This window comes from Chiloscyllium plagiosum, unplaced genomic scaffold (genome assembly GCF_037043375.1).
Source record: "Chiloscyllium plagiosum isolate Xiang-an unplaced genomic scaffold, Cpla_swu_hap1 HiC_scaffold_32, whole genome shotgun sequence".
Classification (NCBI taxonomy): Eukaryota; Metazoa; Chordata; class Chondrichthyes; order Orectolobiformes; family Hemiscylliidae; genus Chiloscyllium; species Chiloscyllium plagiosum.
Window position 1 is genome coordinate 14,657,339 of NW_028270170.1, and position 24,526 is coordinate 14,681,864.

The window sequence follows — 24,526 nt, forward strand, 5'->3', positions numbered from 1 at the left end:
GCTGGGCCTTGATTCTAGACTGCGCTGGGCCTTGACACAAGGCTACACTGGGCCATGACTCTAAACCACACTGGGCCTTGACTCCAGTCTGCAGTGGGCCTTGACTCCAGAACACATTGGGCCTTGACTCCTGACCACGCTGGGCCTTGATTCCAGACTGCGCTGGGCCTTGACACCAGGCCACACTGGGTCTTGACACCAGACCACGCTGGGCCTTGACACCAGACCACATTGGGCCTTGACTCCAGGCAACACTGGGCCTTGAATCCAGACCACGCTGGGCTTTGACTCAAGACCACGCTGGGCCTTGACTCAAGTCCGCACGGGGCCTTGACTCCAGACCACGCTGGGCCTTGACTCCAGATCACACTGGGCCTTGACTCCAGTCCGCACTGGGCTTTGACTCCAGACCACAATGGGCCTTGACTCCAGACCACGCTGGCCCTTGACTCCAGACCACGCTGGGCCTTGACTCAAGACCACGCTGGGCCTTGACTCCAGTCCGCACGGGGCCTTGACTCCAGACCACGCTGGGCCTTGACTCCAGATCACACTGGGCCTTGACTCCAGTCCGCACTGGGCTTTGACTCCAGACCACAATGGGCCTTGACTCCAGTCCTCACTGGGCCTTGACTCTGGACCACGCTGGGTCTTGACTCCAGGCCACACTGTGCCTTGACTCCAGATCACGCTGGGCCTTGACTCCAGATCACACTGGGCTTTGACTCCAGACCACAATGGGCCTTGACTCCAGTCCGCACTGGGCCTTGACACCAGACCATGCTGGGCCTTGACTCTAAACCACACTGGCCCTTGACTCCAGTCTGCAGTGGGTCTTGACTCCAGACCACATTGGGCCTTGACTCCAGACCGTGCTGGGCCTTGACTCCAGTCCGCACTGGATCTTGACTCCAGTCCGCACTGGGCCTTGACTCCAGTCTGTGCTGGGCCTTGACTCCAGACCACGCTGGGCCTTGACTCAAGGCCACACTGGGCCTTGATACCAGACCACGCTGGGCCTTGACTCCAGACCACACTGGGCCTTGACTCCATACCATGCTGGGCCTTGACTCCAGACCACACTGGGTCTTGACTCCAGGCCACACTGGGCCTTGACTCCAGATCACGCTGGGTCTTGACTCCAGTCCACACTGGGCCTTGACTCCAGTCTGCACTGGGCCTTGACACCAGACAACGCTGGGCTTGACTCCAGTCTGCAGTGGGCCTTGACTCCAGACCACATTGGGCCTTGACTCCAGACTGTGCTGGTCCTTGACTCCAGTCCGCACTGGGCCTTGACTCCAGTCCGCACTGGGCCTTGACTCCAGTCTGCGCTGGGCCTTGACTCCAGACCACGCTGGGCCTTGACACCAGGCCACACTGGGCCTTGACACCAGACCACTCTGGGCGTTGACTCCAGACCTTGCTGGGCCTTGACACCAGAGCACACTGGGCCTTGACTCTAGACCACACTGGGCCTTGACTCCAGTCCGCACTGGGCCTTGACACCAGACAACGCTGGGCTTGACTCCAGTCTGCAGTGGGCCTTGACTCCAGACTACATTGGGCCTTGACACCAGACCGTGCTGGGCGTTGACTCCAGTCCGCACTGGGCCTTGACTCCAGTCCACACTGGGCCTTGTCTCCAGTCTGCGCTGGGCCTTGACTCCAGACCATGCTGGGCCTTGACTCCAGGCCACACTGGGCATTGACACCGGACCACGCTGGGCCTTGACTCCAGACCTTGCTGGGCCTTGACTCCAGACCACATTGGGCCTTGACTCCAGGCCACACTGGGCCTTGACACCTGACCATGCTGAGCCTTGACTCCAGTCTGCAGTTGGCCTTGACTCCAGTCCAGGCTGGGCCTTGAGTGTAATACACTGAAGTATTCCTATCATGTCCCATTTATATAATTTAGTCATTGCAGATACGTCCAGGCACTACATTATATTGGTAGCTGCTGGTCTTTCTCTTTGACAGCCCTTCTTAGTCGATGGTGACTTGGTTCCACATTAAAACAAGAGTTCTCAGGTGACCGAAGAGTCCACCACATGATCTACAATCTCTGTCACAGGAGGGGCTGGCGGTGGTCGGGGGAATGGGAGGGTGCCCTCTCTGATGAAGCTTGCCGTCGATGAGAAGCTTCGAGGTGGACAGATCTTCCTTCAGCTGCTTTCCCTTCACCTCCGGCAGTGCTGAGCAAGAGTTTCCCAAGTCTCGATGGGAACGTTGTATTTTGCTAAGGAAGGTTCGAGGGTGTTTCAGAGGCATTTTCTGGGGCTTGTTTGTAGCGTTGAAGGTCTGAGTTGAGCATTTCTTTCGTGGGTCCCATGATAGGCATGTGGGCAATGTGGCCCAGTCGGTAGAGCTGCTTGAGCTTGGGGGTGTTGGTCTAAGTGGGAGACACTGACGGGTGCACCTTTCCTGAAAATGGACTGGCAACATCTTGCTAGAGGCACATCCCCCAGTGCCCACTGTAGAAGTCCACATCACTGAGCTAAAGGCTTGCAGGTAACACTACTGCTGTTTAGACCATGAGATTTTTGTCAGGTTTGAGGTCCTGGTGTTTAAACTCAGCCTTCCTCAGGCAACTGGTACACTGAAGGCCATACTCATTTGCTGTTCAAACATGCGTTGTGCTTGCGGCTTTTTCTTTGATATTTGCTCATGAGATGTGACAGGGTCTTCCATTGCCCATTCCTAATTGCCCTTGAACCTTGGCTTGCCAGTACCATTTCAAAGACCAATTAAGAGCCAACCACATTGCTATGGCTCTGTAGTCACATGTAGGCCAGACCATGTGAGGATGTCATTTACCTTGACCACAGGTCATTACCGCCAACCCAGAAAGGTATTTCTTACAATAACCAATATCTACATGGTCACCAAAGTCTTATCAACCTCATCAGGTCCTGGATCTCTTGGTTGTTCTTATTGAAGCAAGTCAGTCTAAGGTTTTGTTGGTGTTTCCCGGTCAAATAACCAAGTGTCACTTTGATTATGGAGTCCTTGATGGCAGATGAGGCACTGTGGACGCTGTGTCTCTGGGCCACCAGGTTGGTTGTGAGGTGTTGGCTGAATAAAGCTCTCATTTCAAGGTTTTGAGTACCCCAGCATAGATTTTCCAGTAGCACTGTTTCTATTCCCATCGCTGCTTCGGGCCAATGTCTTCCTTCACAAATCAGGCATTCCTAGAATCGGATGTAGGCTCTTGGCCCTCATGTACCTTAATTCCATGCTCTTCATCAATTCCTTCTTCCAGCTGCTCAAGCAAAGGGTGGCAGAGATTTGGAATTCACTTCTGCAGATGTCAGTTAATGCTTGATCCATTGTTAATTTTGAATCTGAGATTGATAGAATAGTCATCAACCAAGACTTGTTGGACCGAAGGACCAGCTTCCATACTCTAGGGAATCTAATCTAATAACAAAGCTGTTAAGGGATCTGGGGAAAAGGTGGGTCATTGAATTAGGTCACTGATCAGTCATGATCTGACTGAATGGAGGAACGAGCTGAAAAAGGGCACTTTCCTGTTCCTATATTTCTCCAAGGTATTCATTTGCCCCTCATGAAATGACTGTGTTGTTTATCTTTGAGGAACAATATAAGTGGAAACCAAAGGCTCTATGATGTACTGATAGTCCTCCTACCTTTGAATCCCACCTACTCCAGGGATATATAATAACATCTCTGAACCACTTGACTGGATTAGATTTACTAGTCAGGAGTTGGGGAACAGTAGTAGTGCCCCACCCCCTGAGTCAGGAGGCCTTAGTTCATGTTCCACCATTCCCAAGGAGTGAAATAATATTTCTGACCAAGTTGATAAAGAAGTATCTACAAGTATAAACTCTTAGCCTGAGGAGTTGAATTTATCTCTTTCAACAGCTTTGGCTTTTATTTCGCACTGTATCCTTGTAATGTTTTGTGGACTTTGGGAACAGCATGTTCAATTCTTTCTTCTCTCTATCCCTCAGTATTTATTTTTGAAGTGTTTAGAAATGCTGTAATATCAAACAAACTTGGCAAACAAGATTGTTAAATAGGGATGGTTATGGAAAAATAAAATCTTATTTACGGTCACTGCGGCTTTGCAGTATTTTTTCAATATTATTTAGCAATGTGACATTTTAAGTGTTGAAAAATAATTTGGAACCTAATCCTAGATTATTAAAAATGAAAAGTAAGAAAAATGGAATTCAGCTTTTTCTGTTCATCAATAAACCCGTGGCCTCTTGAATCACTTGTTAAATTGCTAAATTACATTTTTATCTGTCATATGCTGCACCTAATGCTATGTGTGTACAATTCCCAGTGGAATAGTCAACTGAAGGATATCAGGTTGAGCTACACAATGGGGAACAATTGGAATGGAAAGAAAAAAAACTGCAAGTGCCGGAAATCTGAAACAGAAATAGTGAATACTAAGAACACAGAGCAAGTCAAATCAGCAACTATGAAAAGATAAATTACCTGAAGGAATGCTTAGTTTTCCCTCAACAGATGCTAACTGGATTTCCTGCAAGTCCATTTTTGTTTCGCAAATCCATTTTAAAATGGTTAAATGTGATGTATGTTGTTCTTATTTTTTTAAAGAATTTATATCATTTGTTTTATAGAGTTTGGAATTTGAACTCGTGGCATGTGGGCTTTCATCTCTGTTTACGAGGGAGTTTAATAATTAATTTGTCATAATTTCTGAAGTCATGCTTTACTTTAAAGAAATAAAGGTCAGTATTCCATATGCCATGCCTATTAGCTGCTAATCTTGGATGCTGACGTTTTGTGATTCATGCATGAGGACCTTCAAATCTCTTTGTCTTTCACCATTTAAATAATATTCAGCTCCTCTACTCTTCTTGCCAAAAGGCATAACTTGATACTTTCGCACATTATATTCCATCTGTTAAGTTTTTGGCCATGCAATTAACTTTTGTAGACACTTTGTGTAATCCTCACAGCTTGCCTTCCACTTATTTTAGTATCACCTCAATGATGATAGCACATTCACTTCCCTCAACCAAATCATTAAGATATTATAAATAATTGTGATCCCCAGCACTGATACCTGTGGCATGCGGCTGGTTAAAAGTTGCCATCCTGAAAGTGTCCCCTCAATCTTAACTCTCTTTCTCCATTAGTTAACCAATCCTTTGGCCATGCTAATGTATTATCTCCAAACCATGTCACTCTAATCCTATTAAATAGTATTACGTCTGGTAACTAATTAAACACCTTCTGGAAATCCAAATATATTACATTTATCAGTTCCCTTTATCTATTATGCTTGTTATCTCTTCAAAGAATTCTAATAAGTGCATCACGTGTGTCAAGGCATGATTTTCTGTCGTGAAGTCAAACTTGATTAGATTAGGCACTTCCAACTGCTCTGCCCATTACAATAGACTCTAACATATTCCCAATAGCAGATGTTACATAAACTAACAGTTATCTGTTTTCTGTCTCCCTCCCACTTTGAATAAGGGTGTCACATTGAAGGTTCTTCAATCATCTGGGACTTTTCTGTAATCTAAGGATTCTTGAGAGATTTTTATCAGTGAATCCATAATCTCTGTAGCTAATTCCTTTAGAATTCTAGGATGCAACCCATCAGAAGCAGGGAACTTATTAAGCTTTAGCTCTATTTGTTTCCTGAATATGTTTTGAATCATAGTATCCCAATACTGTGGAAGCAGACCATTCAGCCCATTGAGTCCACACTGATCCTCCAAAGAACATCCCACCCAGACTCACTCCTCTACCCTATCCCTGTAACCCTGCATTTTCCCATGACTAATCCCCCTAGCCTGCACATTCCTGGACAATAGAGGCAACTTAGCATGGTCAATCCCTCTAACCTGCACATCATTGGACTGTGAGAGGAAACTGGAGCACCTGGAGGAACCCCACACAGACTTGGGGAGAATGTGCAAACTCCACATAGAAAGTTCCCAAGGCTGGAATCGAACCCAGGTCCCTAGTGCCATGATGTAGTGGTGCTAACCCCTGAGCCACCTTGCCACCCCCAGCAACAGTTTTTGTATTTGCCTCCTCCCCATATGTTGCCTGTTAATTTGCATTTTTAGCATGTCCTTAATATACTGTACCATGAAGACAGAAACAAACTATTCATTCAACTTCTCTGCCATTTCCTGGTTTCCTCCGGGTGCTTTAGTTTGCCCCCACAGTCCATAGATGCACAGGTTAGGTGAATTGGCCATGCTAAATTATCATTGTGTTCAGGGATGTGTAGATTAGGTGCATTATTCAGGGGTAAATGTACAGTAATAAGATAGGGGAATAGGTCTGGATGGGGTTACACAAGTTGGTGTGGACTTGTTGGGCCGAAGGGCCTGTTTACACACTGGAGGGATTCTATGGATTCTATGAACTATTATTTCTTTAGTCTCATTCTCTAAGTGCCCTAATTCATTTTGGCCTCTCTCTTCCTTTTTATACATTTAAAGAAACTCTTACTATCTGTTTTTATATTATTTGCTATTTTCTTCCTCTTTATTACTTTTTGGTCATTTTTGTTCACTATTAAAACCTAACCAATCTTTTGGTTTACCAAGAATCTTTGCCAATTTGTATGTTATTTTTCTTTTAATTTGAAATTATCTGTAACATCTTTGGTTTACAATGGTTGGTTTATGCCCTTCCTAGAATTCTTCTTGCTCACTGGCAAATGTCTGTGAATTATTTCCTTACATGATTGCCATTGTTCATTAACTAGACTCCTTTCAAAATCCCACACCAATCAACCCCACCGCCCCGTGACCGAACATTTCAACTCCCCCTCCCACTCTGCCGAGGACATGCAGGTCCTTGGCCTCCTCCTCTACCCGGCACCTAGAGGAAGAACACCTTATCTTCCGCCTCGGAAATCCATCAAGACTGGGATCTGACTTGACCACTATGAATATCAGCTGTTATTATAACGTTGCCATTTATTGTTGTCATTTTTGATTAGGTTTATTTTGTCATTTATTAGAAATTAAGTGTTGTTTTTGTAACAAAACTTTGTGCTCTAGATATATGCTCTTTACAAATTGAGTTATTAGCTGTTTTATTCAGGAGTTTTCTGTTCTTAGTTTGATCTTAGAGTAGGATAAAAGATTGACACAACATCCAGGGCCGAAGGGCCTGTACTGTGCTAGATTAGATTACATTACAGTGTGGAAACAGGCCCTTCGGCCCTTCGGCTGTACTGTTTGATGTTCTATGTTCATATGAGCTCAGGTTAGCCTTCTGAGTTACTCTTAAACAATGTTCATTAAAAAATCTCGTACATGATGTTAAGGCTCCAGATCAGCATGCACAGAGCTGTACTAGTTTCAAGGTTTCAACAGCGTCTCATCTCAATCATATTTTACAGGTCATGTTTAATGAATACATAGATGAGCTTCTGAGGTCACCTTTACACTGCAACACACCTCAGGGCTTATCTATATATTTATTACGCCTATCTCGACAATATCCTTTGAGCTCACCTTATCGCAGAGCTTATAACCAGAAAAAAATCAGTGGCATTTCTTAACATCCAAACACAAAAACTATTGGGAGCATCCTAAATCACAGTGCCACCCAAGTCCTAAACATTTATTTCACCCCAAGTAGCTGTCACTGTATTTTGAACTTACATAATATTGATGGTTTCATAAGACTGAAGGGTCATCTGTATATTTATTTCCTAACAGTTATCAATGATCGGAAATTCTGAATGTCCTTATGCTGAATCTTTCAGCATTCTGGCCACTCTTGTTCTTGAGAGCTATGAATCATCATGAAAGCTTTTTTCATTTGTCACCTTCACTGTTGTCTTTGAATTGCTTGATTTAAACAATGATTCCTAACCATTCAAAAATTTTGTTCCTGTCAATCCTTCCTTTTTGCTCAAGTTGCAACTTGTCCAATTCCTTTTCTGACTTCATTCCTGCGCGTCCTCCATCAATTTGTTTCCTGTAAGTTGGAGGATTACGGTGTATCCCATTAAATGATCCATCAGACATACAGGTGTATAACAGCTTAAGATTTAAAACAACTGAAACACCTTCAGGCTCTATGTTACTACACATCACTTATTCATATTTCCTCAGCCAAAGACCATTGGATGTGTTAGCGGTGAGCAAGAACAGGACAGTTTCTGGATTAGTGGTGCTAGGAGAGCACAGCAGTTCAGGCAGCATCCGAGGAGCAGTAAAATCGACGTTTCGGACAAAAGCCCTTCATCAGGAATACAGGCAGAGAGCCTGAAGGGTGAGAGATAAGTGAGAGGAGGGTGGGGGTGGGGAGAAAGTAGCATAGAGTACAATAGGTGAATGGGGGAGGGGATGAAGTGATAGGTCGGGGGGGAGGGTGGAGTGGATAGGTGGAAAAGAAGATAGGCAGGTAGGACAAGTCATGGGGACAGTGCTGAGCTGGAAGTTTGGAATTGGGGTGAGGTGGAGGAAGGGGAAATGAGGAAACTGTTGAAGTCCACATTGATGCCCTGGGGTTGAAGTGTTCCGAGGCGGAAGATGAGGCGTTCTTCCTGCAGGCATCTAGTGGTGAGGGAGTGGCGGTGAAGGAGGCCCAGGACCTCCATGTCCTCGGCAGAGTGGGAGGGAGAGTTGAAATGTTGGGCCACAGGGCGGTGTGGTTTATTGGTGCGGGTGTCCTGGAGATATTCCCTAAAGCAAACAGGACAGTGTCAACCTTAATCAGGAGTCAGTTCCAACTTTATGTGTGAATTATCAAGTCCCTTTTCACCTGCGTGACACTCTTGGCTACTAGACACTATGAAAAAGCAGACATTGGCTTCACAATAGATGATGCAGTACAAACTAATTTGCTAATTCACAAATGGTGAACGGTGAGGGTTTATTGTACTGCTTACTAAACAAAATTTTAAAAAGTGAAACATCTACCTCTCAGATACAGACAAAGTGTATTGGTCTCTTTCGGTATATCTGTTCCTACTTGGTATCATTCAAGAGTGACTTACATGACATCACAAAGAGCAAATCCATTAGAAAGTTTTGTACATGAATGGGAAACTTTCCAAAAGCAGCGATCACACTGATTTTTAAAAAATTTGTTTTTATGTAGTTCGAAGTGATTAATAAACAATCTCTTTGAACTGCTTGGCAGTGACTGGCGTGCGTGTCCAACCAGAAAGACCAAACTACAATCATGGTTTGTCTTCTTTGGCATAACCAATTGAGACTCAAGTTCAGGCTGTCAGTCATTGGTGCAAGTCAATACCAGTAATCTGTTCATGAGTAAGTATCTGATACTGAAAGGGTGGGTCTAAATACTCAGGTTTCAAAGTTTCAAAGGTTAATCTATGTAGCAAAAACTGGTGGCTTGATTTGAATCAAAATTGTGTCAAGCCAGAAGTCTCATTCACAACAAGGTTCCCCTGGTATTTTTTTCCATTCTGTACACGGGAACATGCTTCTGAAGAGGTGAGTGAATCAGTGGTTAGGATCTTTCTTGCCTCTGTCTGAACCATCACAGGAAACATAGAAATGGCTTTGGAATTCTCAAAAGCCTTGAATCTTTTTGTGTTATGTGCCTTGCTGTCTCCTGGAAGCGCCCAGTGGTGGAATATTTTAGAATTTGGAAAGAAGGTAGAAATTTCAACAACTGAACCTGCACAGATTACAACAGCCCAACCTGTAGAACTTGCAGCCATTCAACATACAGAAATTGTAACAACTAAACCTACACAAACTGCAACAACGCAGCCTGTAGAAACGGCAGGCATTCAACCCGCTGAAATTGCATCATCTCCACCTGTAAAAGATGCAACAGGTCAAGTCACAAAAATTGCAGCAATGCAACCTGCAGAAATTGCATCAACTCAACCTGTAAAAGATGCAACAGATCAAGCTGCAAAAATTGCAACGACTCGAGCCGCAGAAAGTACAACAATGCAACCTGCAGAAATTGCATCAACTCAACCTGCAAAAGATGCAACAGATCAAGCTGCAAAAATTGCAACGACTCGAGCCACAGAAAGTACAACAATGCAACCTGCAGAAATTGCATCAACTCAACCTGCAAAAGATGCAACAGATCAAGCTGCAAAAATTGCAACAACTCGCGCCGCAGAAAGTACCACAATGCAACCTGCAGAAATTGCATCAACTCAAGCTGCAATTGCTCAATCTGCCAAAACTGCAACAACCATGGACAAAGTGAGTCAAGTCACTCAAAGTACTGCATTCTTCAAACTTGATGTTAGCCCTAGACCAGTTGATTATGATTTGGAACGTGAAGAAGATAAAGAAAAAGTGAAGATTGAATCTCTCAGCTCTGTTTCACCCTTCACAACTGCAGCACCAGAGGACGAGTCATCATCTCCTCCAGGTCAGTGAAAGCTTGCATAAATCTTTCTCTTTCTCACTTCCTTGTTCACTCTTTGTATTTTAAATACACAAAGCTCTTGAGTTGAGCAAGAGTTTTGAATTTTCTTGAGTTATTGTCAAAAACAGAACACTTGATGGTTATTTGTGACATGACTGCAATCTCTTAATTCTCTCCACAACCCCCATCCCCAACAACCACCAACCCCCCACTAATCCACCCTCAATGCCTTGTCTTCTACCCACACCAGTTCCAAATCAGCTCGTTTGCTGTACCTAGTCTTCTTTATCTAGCCATACATTCTCCTTTGGTTTCTTACTGTTGATCGCTGCATTGAGAACTGACATTAACAGTCTGTTGCTCTTCTTTTTTATGCTCATTTAATAAATCGTTTTCTTCTAAACCTGTTGCTGAGGCATCCTGAATTAACAAAAATGTCTCCATTGTACAGGAGAATGGACCTTAGTGAGATGAAACCATGAGCCAACTATTTGACAGTAACTGTCCCCACCCTCTGGCCCTCAGCACAGCGTAACTCAGTTGGTAGCATTGCTACTTCTATGTGGGAAGGTTATGGTTCAAGGCTCACTCAAGTACAAAATTCAAAGCTGAAGATTCCAGTACCAAGAAAGTATAAGGGTCAGTTGGGTGGACAAATGGTTTGCAATGCAGAATTATGCCAGGGTTCAATCCTTACATTGGCTGAGATTTCTATAAAGGCCCCCATTCTCAACCTCTCCCTTTACCTTAGGTGTGGTGACCCGCAGATTTAAGGCACCACCAGTTGTCTCTCTCTGCCTCTCTCATTATGGTCCTCTAGGACTTCAGTAACTTTAAGCCTCACAGAGGGTATGCTGCATTATTTTTTGGATGAGGTGTTAAGCCAAGCCTTCATCTCTCTTCTCTGGTAGATGTATGAGATACTCAGCCATTTTCTTGAGAAAGTTCAGGGGAATTATTCCCAGTGTCTTTCCCAGTATCGATCTTTCAATCAACATCACAAAAGCAGATTATCTGCTCATTATCCTGGTTTTGGGAGTTTGCAGTGTGCAAATCTACCCAATTTCCAGCATCACAACAGGGGCTACACTTTGAGAGTACTTGTGATGAGATCCGTTTCATGTTGTAACTAATTGTACTAGGGGAAGCCAGCAGTCTGTGCATTTTAACATTCAGAGTGCACAATGTTGCAGGAGTTGCTGGGTAGCTCCATTTAATTCTGCCTAGTAATAGGGGTTAAGTTTATTGCAAGGTTTACACTAAGTCACTCAGAACTGTTCAGGAGTCACTGAAGAGTGGTTCAAAGATTACGTACGGTGAAGAAGCCAGAGAGCATATGACAGAGATGTTGACATAATGTACTGTAGTTGGTGCTGCTTTTAATGATACTGTTGAGGAGGCAAACTAATTACATACCTTCTGTGAAAAGTTGGATGTCCAGGGTTAGGACTCAGGCGTAAGATTAGTAGGTAGCTTAGTGTTGGAATTATGGTGTTGGAAAGGTCCTGGGAATGGTTGGGGCTCAGAAGGAGCGGTATACCACTAATACCTCAGTCCAGCTGAGAGACAGAGTTGAAAAGTACGCAAGCTTTAGTCACTTGATGCAATTGAGCAAGATGAAAACTTAGACCAAATACAAAAGGGCAGTTCTAGCCTGGTGAAGATACTTCTCAATGGAGTTATATCAGTGAGTGAGTACTGGGCTGCACTTTCAAAAATGTCTAAGGGAGTGTAGAGCAAGGAAACAAGGATAATCAAGCAAATTAAGAGCAGTTGTTGAGGTAGTCCATGACTGAGCAGCTCTTGAAAAGAAGTTTCAAAGTCAGATTGGCAAAAGTGAGGACTTGTCAAGTTTAGTGAGTTTGAATGACCAACTGTGTCATTAATGTCTCAGAGGAATTGCTACAAAATCAGTGGGATCTGTCTTAATCAATTTTGCTATTTGATTTGGGTGATTGGGATATTCAGTCACAGTCTGTTAGCCATTTTTGCCACATGTTAATTCTGGGTATGAGAATAGAAGTTGTGCATATCTTGGAGATTATCTCAAGGTTCTCACACTATGTAGTAAAGTTTACTGTTATTTATTCAAAGACACGGAATCTTGTGTCTTTATTCTCTTCTTAAGACATGTCGATCTCACATCTTGTCTACTTTTAAAAGTTACTTGTTCCTAGCCAGATCTTAATATAAATTTGGCATTCTGGTCTGGGATAATAACATGCAAGAACAAGGTAGGTATAGCTCTTGTGGTTAAAGGGCGAAAATGATATGGAAAGAGATTGGAATAAGGGTATTCAGCCATGATCATATTGAGGAGAAAGTGAGGACTGATCATATTGAATCAGGTTTAAGGGATTGAATGGCCTACTCCTGCTCCTATCTTCTATGCTTCATTGGCCTTCAAACGCTTGGAGAGGTCTGGTGTTTGTTGTTGCTGCTCCTATATAAATGCCAGTTTTTCTTTCTTTCTACTACTGAAAACTGAATTAATATTTCCATTTTCTTAAGCCACTGTACCTCCATCCTGTTTCATCTCAGTCCCAGGAACATGGACATTTTTGTCACAAAGATTGAGACAATCCATCAGCTTCAACTCGCTCACATTAATCCACCTGGCCAGGTTACTGCTCCCCTTGGTCTAGCCCTGAACTTGCAACTTTCTTGAGGTTGTCTCTGAACTTCCCTCAAGGCCTCATTAGCTCATCTTATCCATGAGATTCACTTCCTGCTCCCTTGATTCTAATTCCATTAAATTGTTGACCATCCAACCTCCCTTCCTGGCCCCCATGTCAGTTGACATTGTAAACAATTCTCTTTTCTTCAAGTGCGGTCACTTTGTCCTTCACTAGCACATTGTCACCCTGTTCCTCATAACAAAACTCAAGTTTTCCGAACCATCATCGCAGTTCCAACCTCCCTTTCCTCTCCAAGTCATATGGCAGAACGCCATCACTCTGACCCTCCGTTCAGTCCTGCGACATCTGGATAACAAGGTCACCTACGTTAGAATCTATTTATTGCCTTGGAGAAAGTGAGGACTGAAGATGCTGGAGATTAGAAGCAAAGGTGGGGTGCTGCCTGACCTGCTGTGCTCTTCCAGCACCATACTCTCGACTTCTATTTATTTACATTAGCTCTGCTTTCAACACCATCATTCCAACCAAACTCATCTCCAAGCTCCAAGACTCTGCTCCCCGCTCTGTAACTGGATCCTCAGCTTCCTAACCCATAGACTGTAATCAGTAAGGATAGGTGACAACACCTCCTCCACCATAATCCTTAACACCAGTACTCCACGAGGCTGCGTATTTAGCCAATTAGTATATTCCTTACACACTCATAACTATGCAGCCAAATTCAGTTGAAACTCCATTTACAAATTTGCTGATGATTCTACCACAGTGGGTTAAATCTCAACCCACTGAAGAGACAGAGTACAGACAGTTTAGTGGCACGGTGTAAAGACAACATTCTCTCCAATGCTGTCAGCAAAACAAAGGAGCTGGTCATTGACTTTAAGAAGCAGAGTGGAGGCCACGCCCCTGGCTGTACCAATGGTGCTGAGCTGGAGGTGGTTGAGAGGTTCAAGCTCCGAGGAGTAAAAATCACCAGTATTCTGTCCTGATCCATCCATGTTAATGCTATGGTCAAAAAAGTTCACCAACGTCTCTACTTCCTCAGAAGGCTAAGGAAATTCGGCCCGTCCACGATGGCTCGTACCAATTTATGTAGATACACCACAGAAAGCATCCTACCCTGATGCACCACAGCTTGGTATGGCAACTGCTCTGTCAGGGACTGCAAGAAATTACAGAGAGTTGTGGGAACACAGCCCAGTCCATCACAAAAACCAGCCTTCCATCCATTGAGCTGAAAAATGTGTTGCTGGAAAAGCGCAGCAGGTCAGGCAGCATCCAAGGAGCAGGAGAATCGACGTTTCGGGCATAAGCCCTTCTTCAGGAATCCTGAAGAAGGGCTTATGCCCTAAACGTTGATTCTCCTGTTCCTTTGATGCTGCCTGACCTGCTGCGCTTTTCCAGCAACACATTTTTCAGCTCTGATCTCCAGCATCTGCAGTCCTCACTTTTTCCATCCATTTTCTCCACTTACACTTCCCGCTGCCTCGGGAAAGCAGCCAACACAAACAAAGACCCTTCCCACCCCAGTTTTACACTCTTCCACCTCTTCCCTCAGGCAGAAGATACAACAGTTTGGAAACATCTACCATTAGATTTGAGAACAGCTTCTTCCCTGCTGTTATCAGACTTCTGAATGGACCCCTCATGTATTAGAGTTGATTTTTCTCTGCACCATCTCTGTAGCTGTAACAGTATATTCTACATTCTGTTTTATTGTCCTGATGTACTTGTGTTAGGTGTGATTTTCCTGGATAGCACACAAAACAATACTTTTCACTATCTCTTGGTACATGTGACAATAATAAATCAAATCAAAAATTCCTTGGATGTGATATCGGCACCCAATCTGTCCTCACATTTCATGGAGTTCCCTGTTAGTTTCTCTTGATTCAGGTTTGTCTTGCCTTGTCTTCCATTTTCTGTTGGCAGCCTTTGACATGCCTGGCCACACCATCCTCACCTGGCACTTCTCATTGTGATTGGTGGGATTGCTTACATCTGGTAATCGTTTTATCTACCTAATGGTAGCAAAAGAACCAGCAGAACTGGCTTCTCTTTTTGCATCTGCTACAACTCTGATGTTCTCCAGGGGTCTAACCATTGTTGTCTCCTTCTTCTTATGTACGCACTGCCCTCAGTGACATCATCTGAAGGCACACCATTACTTTCCAGACGATTGATAATGACATCCAGCAAGTCAGCGAGCACAGGGTCAATAAATGCAACTTGCTGTGAATTAAGACACAGTGAATTAAGAACACCTTTACGTTAACACAAGTTTACAGATGCTATAATGAGATACCTGCAGGAATGTATTGGAACAGTCCTGTGTAGAGTAACAGGGTCTCCTGCAAAGCAAGCATTTTTCACAAAAGTTGATTTTTCGGAAGTCTTGTTTAAAGAAAAGGTTCTAATGTCCACTGTGATGCTACAATGTCCTCTTTTAAAGAAGCCAGTCTAGCTATTGCCACGAAAGTTGAAATAAATCTATTTTCCACAATCCTTCAAAACAAGCATCTTCATAACATCGCTTGAAAATATAAAATATAATTTTTAAATGTATTGTAAAATGCAGACAAAACAAAACTATAAAAATATTAAGACAAATTTGCACATATTCTTATTTCAGGTCTTTATCTAATTTATTCTGTGAATCTTTGTATTTCTTAAATAATTTAAGTTACATTCTTAACAAACATTTCCCTCTGCAGCGTGAACATTTTTAAGAGAGAAGGCTGTAATAGCAATTCCATTGATAGAATTTGGTACCTTAACTTTTGATATTTTCACAAAGCCTAAGAAATTATAATCAGTACAGGTCGTTCTGCTACAACACGTTCCTCTGTGACCTCGCGCTATAGAAAATCACGCTATAGAAAGCGCTATAGAAAATCACACTATAGGAAGCCGCTATAGAAAATCACATTGTAGATAATTGCTAGTAGAAAATCACTCTACTCATTCAGTAGAAAGTTTGTGTTATCCAAACATGAACAATTCATCATTCACGTTATAGCCAATCACGTTATTGCAGAACTACCTGTGTATATATCATTATCTCTCTGTAGCCGTTATGGACATATACTTCAAAATATTTAAGTGCCAGTAGCAATCCCAGGATTTATTTTTCCATGCGAGAGTTTCTCTGTTGATGCTGATTTAGCTTATTAGAAAATATCCTTCTAGGTTTGTTGTGTCCAACCCATCTTCTTATGATAGAACTGTACCCACCCCCAAACCAATAGCATCCATTGCTACTTTGTAGGGCTTAGAGAAATTGGATGTGACCTAAAATTCATTGAACGAAATGACTTCCAACTTCTTAAAGGATGCCTGGCACTTCCCTGACCAAGCTTTCTTTTGGAAATTATGCATCAGGAAAGCAGCTATAATTAAGTGGAGGTGAGGTCTCATGGTATTAATACTGGACTCCAATTGAGCAACCCAGGTAATGTTCTGGAGACCTGGGTCCATATCCTGCCATGGCACATGGTGGAACTTGACTTCAATAAAAATCTGGAATTCAAGTCTAATGATATCCATGAATCCACAGTCAATGTTGGGGGAAAGCTCATTTGGCTCAGTAACATCCTTTAGAGAAGGGAACTGTTGATCTTACATGTGACTCCAGACCCACAGCAATGTATTTGACTTTCAACTGCCCTCTGGGCAATTATGGATGGGTGATACACACTGGCCTAGCCAGTGGTACCCTTATCTAATGAATGAGTAAAATTAGTCAAAATAAAAACCATTCATCTCCAAAAGTCTCATTATATCCTATTTTCCCTTCCAAACCCATGGCCGCTTCTATCTAGAAAGTCAAGGGCAGCAGCTAGATGGGGATACCTGCAAGTTCCCTACAAAGCCACTTAACATCTTAACTTGGAAATATATCACTGTTCCTTTAGTGGGTCCAAATCCGGTACTCCCCTCCCTCACAGCATAATGATCTATCACATGGATTGCAGTGGTTCACCACTTTCTCAAGGGCAACTAGGGACAGGCAATAAATGCTGACCCAGCCAGAGACACCCACATCCCACAAATGAATATAAAAATAAGCTTGAGGAGTTAGAAACTTTCACTAATGTTTGGACTAGTGCTGTTCTTGGCAGCACCTGCCCTTCTCCTGTCATGTACCTGAGGTAGATGACTGGCATCTTTACAAGTTCCCTTCTGGAAATGTTTATCCCCAAATCAATCTGTTCTAATTTCCCAAGGCTAGTCTTGTTTCAAATGGCCCTTCCAAATGTCACCGTTAACATACAATTGTAAGGTAAGCTATACAATTCGGATCATTTCATTCCTCAATCTCTAAAAAATTGCTGGAGCATCTTTAGCTCAAATGGCATCACTTGGTATTGGAAAAGACTGTCTGGTTTGCCAAAGGCCAATGTTTCTTTACCTCTGGTTCTGAAGGAACTTAGGCAAAAGTAGATACAGTAGATGCTGGAAATTAGAGTCAAGATTAGAGTAGTGCTAGAAAAGCACAGCAGGCCAGGCAGCATCTGAGGAGCAGGAAAATCGATGTTTCAGGCAAAAACCCTTCGTCAGGAACTTGCCAGTTTCTCAGAGACATTCAAGTGTACACTGGATGACTGTTTGGATAGAAATGATGTGCAAGGCTACCGTACAGTGTGAAATCTTGATCTGACTGGATCGCAATTGGTGATCCATATTGAGTAAAGTAGTGAGTTAACTCCTCTATAACTACCTTAGCTATCTTAATGTGGAAGTGCCAGTGTCAGACCGGGGTGGACAAAGTTTAAAATCACACAACATAGGTTATAGTCCAACAAGTTTATCTGGAAATACAAGCTTTCGGTGCGCTGCTCCTTAGTCAGGTAGCTAGTGGGCAGGATCATAGGACATAGAATTTATAGTAAAAGATCAAAGTGTCATACAAGTGATGCGATGCATTGAACAAACCTAGATTGCTGTTAATTCTTAATCTCTTAGAATGGGTTGCAGGTTTCGATTCATTAACATGTAAATCCCAGATGTAAGTCACATTCTCGAGATAGCTTAAGGTCTTATATTAAAAAAAAGGTGACATCTCAGCTCAGACAATGCATTAAAGCTGTGAGGTTAGAGTCTGTCTGTATCCCAATCTTGAGTCAGACTGGTTCTATTTCCTATGTAGGAATTTATAAAATGTCACATGGACTGACTGCCTACAGATTGTGTGCTTTTTGAACAAAATAGAATATGTCTGCAAATATAAATTCAGCCCATATATGTGTGTGTGTGTTTGTGTGTGTGTGTTTTTGTGTGTGTGTGTTTGTGTGTGTGTGTGTTTGTGTGTGCGCGTATGTGTGTGTGTGTGAGGGAGAGAAAGATAGAGAGAGTGTGCGTGTGTGTGTGAGGGAGAGAAAGAGAGAGAGAGCGTGTGCGTGTGTTTGTGTGTGTGAGGGAGAGAAAGAGAGAGAGAGTGTGTGTGCTTGTGTGAGTGTGTGTTTGTGTGTGAGGGAGAGAAAGAGAGAGAGAGTGTGTGCTTGTGTGTGTGTGTGTGAGGGAGAGAAAGAGAGAGAGCGTGTGTGTGTGTGAGGGAGAGAAAGAGAGAGAGTGTGTGTGTGTGTTTGTGAGTGCGTGTGTGTGTGTATGTGTGTGTGAGGGAGAGAAAGAGAGAGAGTGTGTGTGTGCGTATGTGTGTGTGTTTGTGAGTGCGTGTGTGTGTGTATGTGTGTGTGTGAGAGAGAGAGAGTGTGTTTGTGTGTTTGTGAGTGCGTGTATGTGTGTGTGAGGGAGAGAAAGAGAGAGAGAGTGTGTGTGTGTGCGTATGTGTGTGCGTGTGTGTGTGTTTGTGAATGCATGTGTGTGTGTATGTGTGTGAGGGAGAGAAAGAGAGAGAGAGTGTGTGTGTGTGCGTATGTGTGTGCGTGCGTGTGTGTGTTTGTGAGTGCATGTGTGTGTGTATGTGTGTGTGAGGGAGAGAAAGAGAGAGAGAGTGTGTGCGTGTTTGTGTGTGCGTGTGTGTGAGGGAGAGAAAGAGAGAGAGAGAGTGTGTGTGCATGTGTTTGTGTGTTAGGGGAACCAATTAGTCACATCTCTGACAGTAGGATATTTTGGTTTCCTGCTTTGGATTACTAATCTAAATGCTTACCTTGAAGGTCCATATAATTATAGACATCATCGCAATGAATGAGATTATTAGCTGGTGGGATCAAAATCTTTCAAGATTACTTTCCTGCCTTGTGTTTTATATCAATATGAAGACCAATATCACAGGAAACATTGTCATTCCCAAATTCCCCTCCAGGTCACTCTTAATTGCATTGTTCCTCCACAGTTTCAATTTCCTGAAACATTCTGCTTAAAACCATAATGGAAACACTACCATTATAAGAAACGCAGTGGTTCAAGAAAAAAGCCTACAGCGTCCCTTCAGGACACCTTGAGACAAGCAATTAATGTGGCCTTTCAGAATCACCTCCATCCTGAGAGTAAACAAATGAAATGATCATGCTGTCCACATCTGTGAGGGATCTCATCAGGAGACCAGAGTTATAATAGAATCCATACAATGCAGAAAGAGGCTATTCAGCCCATTGAGTCTGCATTGACCCTCTGAAGCGCATCCCACGAAAACTAAGCCCCCTGCCCTATCTCCAGAACCCTCCATTTACAATGGCTAATCCACCATGGCTCCACATTATGGATGATTTACCATGACCAATCCACCTAAGGTGCACACCGTTGGACTGTGGGAGGAAACCAGAGCCTGGAAGAAACCCACACAGACACTGGGAGAATGCGCAAACCCAACACAGACAGACACCTGAGAATTGAACTCAAGTCCATGGCGCTGTGAGGCAGCAGTGCTAACCAGCAAGCTACCTTGTTAGCAGTTGGAATGAGTTGCTATGGGAATTAAGATGGTGTGGTGGTTCACTGTGAGATGCTCTGGTGGTTAAGTGAGAATTTATCCAATCAAATGTTTGACCTTGGAATCAATTTGATGGAAGAGAATTAGGGCTGGGATAGGTGGGTAGGGAGTTGGAGTACCGCTCTACAATTAGGTGTGTAATAAAGATTTGTTGAGGTAGATCAAAGAATTGTCAAACTCAAGATTGTATTTTTTTTCTCATATTAAAATTCACAGGGCAATTTCCGATAAATTATTGTTTGAATTCAAGCTGTTGATGCTTTACTAAAATTAGTCAATCATTTCTTATTTGCATACTTAATTCTTTGTCAATTTAGATTTTCCTTTTCCTTCTATATTTTGTCTTAGTTGGCCTCCACTACCAGCTTTGAGGAACTTCAGCTGTCTGAAAAAACTGACACATTTGGATTTGTTGTCCTTAGAGTAGAAAGGATCAAGAAGATATGCAAAAGGTGTGACATATCATTTATTGTGGAGTTCAATAGTTTGACTAATCTGTGTTTGATCAGGTTAGGCTTGTAGCTAGTCTTTGTATACTCTACCTAATTGCTTAAGCTTGTTAATGCAGCTAGACAGCTAAGAAAACTGACAAAGTTCCACTCAAGAAAGGAAGTTCTGGCCTGTGACCATGCATATAGAAAATCCTGTAAGTTTTATGAAATTTTAAAGTATTATAATAAAAATAAGGTTAGTTCAGAATGAATATCATCTTGGCATTGTTCTGAGATAAATGCAAAATATAAGATATGCAGCATACTGGGGAATGCATAACAGTGTCCTTTCCCATAAATGAAGAGGAATTATTTCCACAGGCTGATCCATTGGTAGCCAGAGGACACAGATTGAAGCTGATTGATAAAGACTCAAAGTCAACATGTGAAAACATTTCCTCATTGAATAAGTTGTTGTAATCTGAAATTCACTGCCTGAAGGGGAGTAGATCAATATTAATTTTCAAAATAGAACTGTAAAGTATTTGAAGGCAAAAATCTTTACGGGGCAATGGGGAAAGAGCAGGGATATGGGACAAATTGGATAGTTCTGCCAAAGGTCAGACACATGGGCTGAATGGCCTCATTCTATAATAGCTGACTCTTTGATTAAAGCAACGTAGATCAACACTGTGTTAAACAAGTATATAGTTAAAAATCACACAACACCACGTTATAGTCCAACAGGTTTAATTGGAAGCACACTAGCTTTCGGAGCGTCACTCCTTCATCAGGTGATAGTCACTATCACCTGATGAAGAAGCAGCACTCCGAAAGCTAGTGTACTTCCAATTAAACCTGTTGGACTATAACGTGGTGTTGTGTGATTTTTAACTTTGTACACTCCAGTCCAACACCGGCATCTCCAAATCATTAAACAAGTATGTTTAATACCCAGGCATGTTTGTGTAACAGAAAGTTTTTACTTCTTTTATTAAATAATGCTTCATTTTACAATTCAAAATTATATCACAATGCGGTAATTCTCCAGTTATTCCTGGAATAGAGTCTTCCCCCGGCCAACCCCTTCAAGAAGTTGGAAGAGCTGCTGCCTGTTGTGTAAGTGAATGGCTGTGAAAGAGTTAATGTTGAAGTTGGATCAGCTCCACCCAATCTGATGATATCTCCCACAGTAGAAACGTGACATGAGCTATTGCATGGAGCAGGCGTATTCTGTACACCTCCCGAGGATCCTGACGCCTGAGAAGGGAAGCAAGCAGTACTTGTTGCAAGAAGTAAATCATCTTGTTCATGAAGACAAACGCCTTTGTTTAGATGCTCCCAATCAGCATGCGTTGGTTTCTGCTTTTGGAAACTGCTGTTGCACAAGGATTCAGGAGGTCTGTGGAGCAGTAAAGATATTTAGAGGGAACGTTATTCACCAGTGATTCTGTTTAGATTGACCAGTGGTCTATCATCTATCACTGACAGCTCCTAGGCACAGTATAGTCAAGAGGATTGATTGTAATGTGTTCACAAATTAGCAGAGAGGGCACATACCACAAGGTCTAGGTTAGAGTGGTGCTGGAAAAGCACAGCAGGTCAGGCAGCAGGAGAATTGATGTTTCGGGCACAAGCCCTTCATCAGGAAGGATTAGTCCAGTTCAGTTTCTGGTCAATGATAATCCCCAGGATGTTGATAGCGGGGGATTCAGCAATATTAATGGCATCAAATATCAGGGGGTAATGGTTAGTTTCTGTCTTGTTCAAGATGATCATTGCTATCTCTGAACTTGCATGGTGCAAATATTAGGCAAAAGTGAGGGCTGCAGATGCTGGAGATCAGAGTCTAGATTAGAGTGGGTGCTGGAAAAGCACAGCAGGTCAGGCAGCATTCCTGATGAAGGGCTTTTGCCCGAAACGTTGATTTTTCTGCTCCTCGGATGCTGCCTGACCTGCTGTGCTTTTCCAGCACCACTCTAATCTAGACTCTGATTTCCAGCATCTGCAGTCCTCACTTTTGTCTAGTTGGCATACCACAAGGTGTCAGCAATCAGGGCAGTCACCACTCTTCCATCAGATCATTCCGCAACTACAGTACTGTGAACTGGACACAAACAACTCCACCCCTCACTGGAGCTTGCACCTCGAAATTCTCAATTGTTACCGTTTGTTGCTTTCATTTTGATCCATATTTGCATTCCATCCTTATGGCTAGACCATTCTGTCTTCAAAATCAAATTTGTATCGAAATCTGCTGAATGCGTCTGTGACTTGAGGTTCTATACAATATGCACCTAGAATGATATGAGTTAAATTCAAATGGTAATAGTAAAATTAAAATTAAACTAAAATGCATTAATTGCACAATAGGTCACTTAGCACCTAAATGAGAAAGATGGGTTGGAAGAAACATTTGCATTTATATAGCATCTTTCCTGGCTGTTAAACACCTGAAAGCACTTTAGTGTAGTCACTGTTGTAATGTAAGAAATGTGGAGGTCAATTTACACACAATGCGCGCCCACAAACAGCAATGCGGTGATGATCAGATAATTTGTGTCACTTAGTGTTGATTGCGGAATAGATATTAGTCAGGACTCTGGAGATAAAACAGCTTTCCTTCTTCAAGATATTGTCACAGGATCTTTCACAACCACCTGAGCAGGCAAGTGAAGCCTTGCTTTAACATGCTGTTCAAAGGTCAGTACCATTGACAAAGTAGCACTCTCATTGAGTGAGAGCCTTGATTTTTGCACTCAGATTCAGGAGTGGGACTTGAACCTGGAACTACATGTCTCTGAAGTAAGATGGCTACCAACTGAGCCGCAGTTGACTCAATTTAGTGGTGCCAGTGGAATGCTTTCATCAGACCTAGCCTAGTCAGACTGGTGAAACCTTTCCGAGAGAACCTGGGGTCATTACATGTGGCTCAATATTAAACCATGAAGGGAATTCAATCCTATAACGATCTTTGATGATGTGGTCATGGGGCACAATGGATAGTGGCCATTCTTCTGAGCCAGAATTCCCAGGTTCATTCCGGTTCATTCAATTTTGAGGTTCATCCCAGCACCAAGCTAAGGAAGGTGTGTTCATAGCCTGGACAAACAGGCTGAGCATCAGTCTGCCAAGCCTTCCAATACACACCAGTGGCTGGCAGTCAGGGTGGATGAGATTCCTCTAGGAGAACGTGAGGACTGCAGATGCTGGAGATCAGTGTCAAAAAGTGTGGCGCTGGAAAAGCACAGCCAGTCAGGCAGCATCTGAGGGCGAGTTGACGTTTCAAGCATAAGCTCTTCATCATCCTGATGGAGAGAGCGGCATAGTGACTCAGTGGTTAGCACTGCTGCCTCACAGCGCCAGGGACCCAGGTTTGATTCCAGCCTTTGGCGATTGTCTGTGTGGAGTTTGCACATTCTCCCTGTATCTGTGTGGGTTCCCTCTAGGTACTTTGGTTTCCTCCCACAGTCCAAAGATGTGCAAGTTAGGTGAAATGGCCAAATTAAATTGCCCATAGTGTTCAGGGATATGAAGGTCAGGTGCATTAATCAGGGGTAAATGTAGAATAATGGGGATTGGGTTTGGGTGGGATACTCTTTGGAGGGTTGGTGTGGGCTTGTTGGGCTGAAGGGCCTGTTTCCACACTGTAGGGATTCTAAGGAACTGGATGATGCAAAGCCATCTTTTTTCCATATATATCCCCAGCCTACAACAGGGAATGTAAAGTGCAATACATACTCTCTGAGCGAACTGTAAACTGGTATTAGACATTTAATGTGACTGGGGAATAGGATTGCTCGCAGAGTAGTGACTGGAATCCATAGAGTGATGCTTTTGACCATACTATGTAACTTCTGAAATAAACCTTGAAGAACCAGTTTGGAAAGAATTCAATTTCTACTTGGATTTTGTTTAGTACTTTAGAAAATGAACAGGAAGGCAGGGAAGTAGGAAGAATAACTGAACTTCCTTTTAGAAAATGATAGGAATCAACTTACAGTGAGCAGTGTGAACGTAACCTGCAATTTATTATTGCAAATGTCAACATTCACCTTCCAATGTGTGTTAATTTATTAAGTGGATTATATACATAACGATTAGTTAAGTAAACTAATCGGAGATGGTGAAGTTGTAGCCTTACATTCTGTCTGACTGTATGCTATCATCAGCCTTCTGAAACAGAGCAAATGTCTGTGATGCTGTTG

General features: G+C 43.0%; 1 protein-coding gene across 1 annotated transcript in view; it reads left to right on the forward strand.

The window, feature by feature from the left end:
- The first annotated feature begins 9,303 nt into the window (after nucleotides 1–9,303).
- The window catches only part of LOC122539835 (uncharacterized), a 141,513-nt gene continuing 126,290 nt past the window's right edge, over nucleotides 9,304–24,526 (forward strand). The window contains exon 1 of the mRNA XM_043674932.2: nucleotides 9,304–10,359. Coding sequence (XP_043530867.2) covers nucleotides 9,516–10,359 — 844 coding nt within the window. The 5' untranslated portion in view covers nucleotides 9,304–9,515. The remainder of the gene's footprint in view (nucleotides 10,360–24,526) is intronic.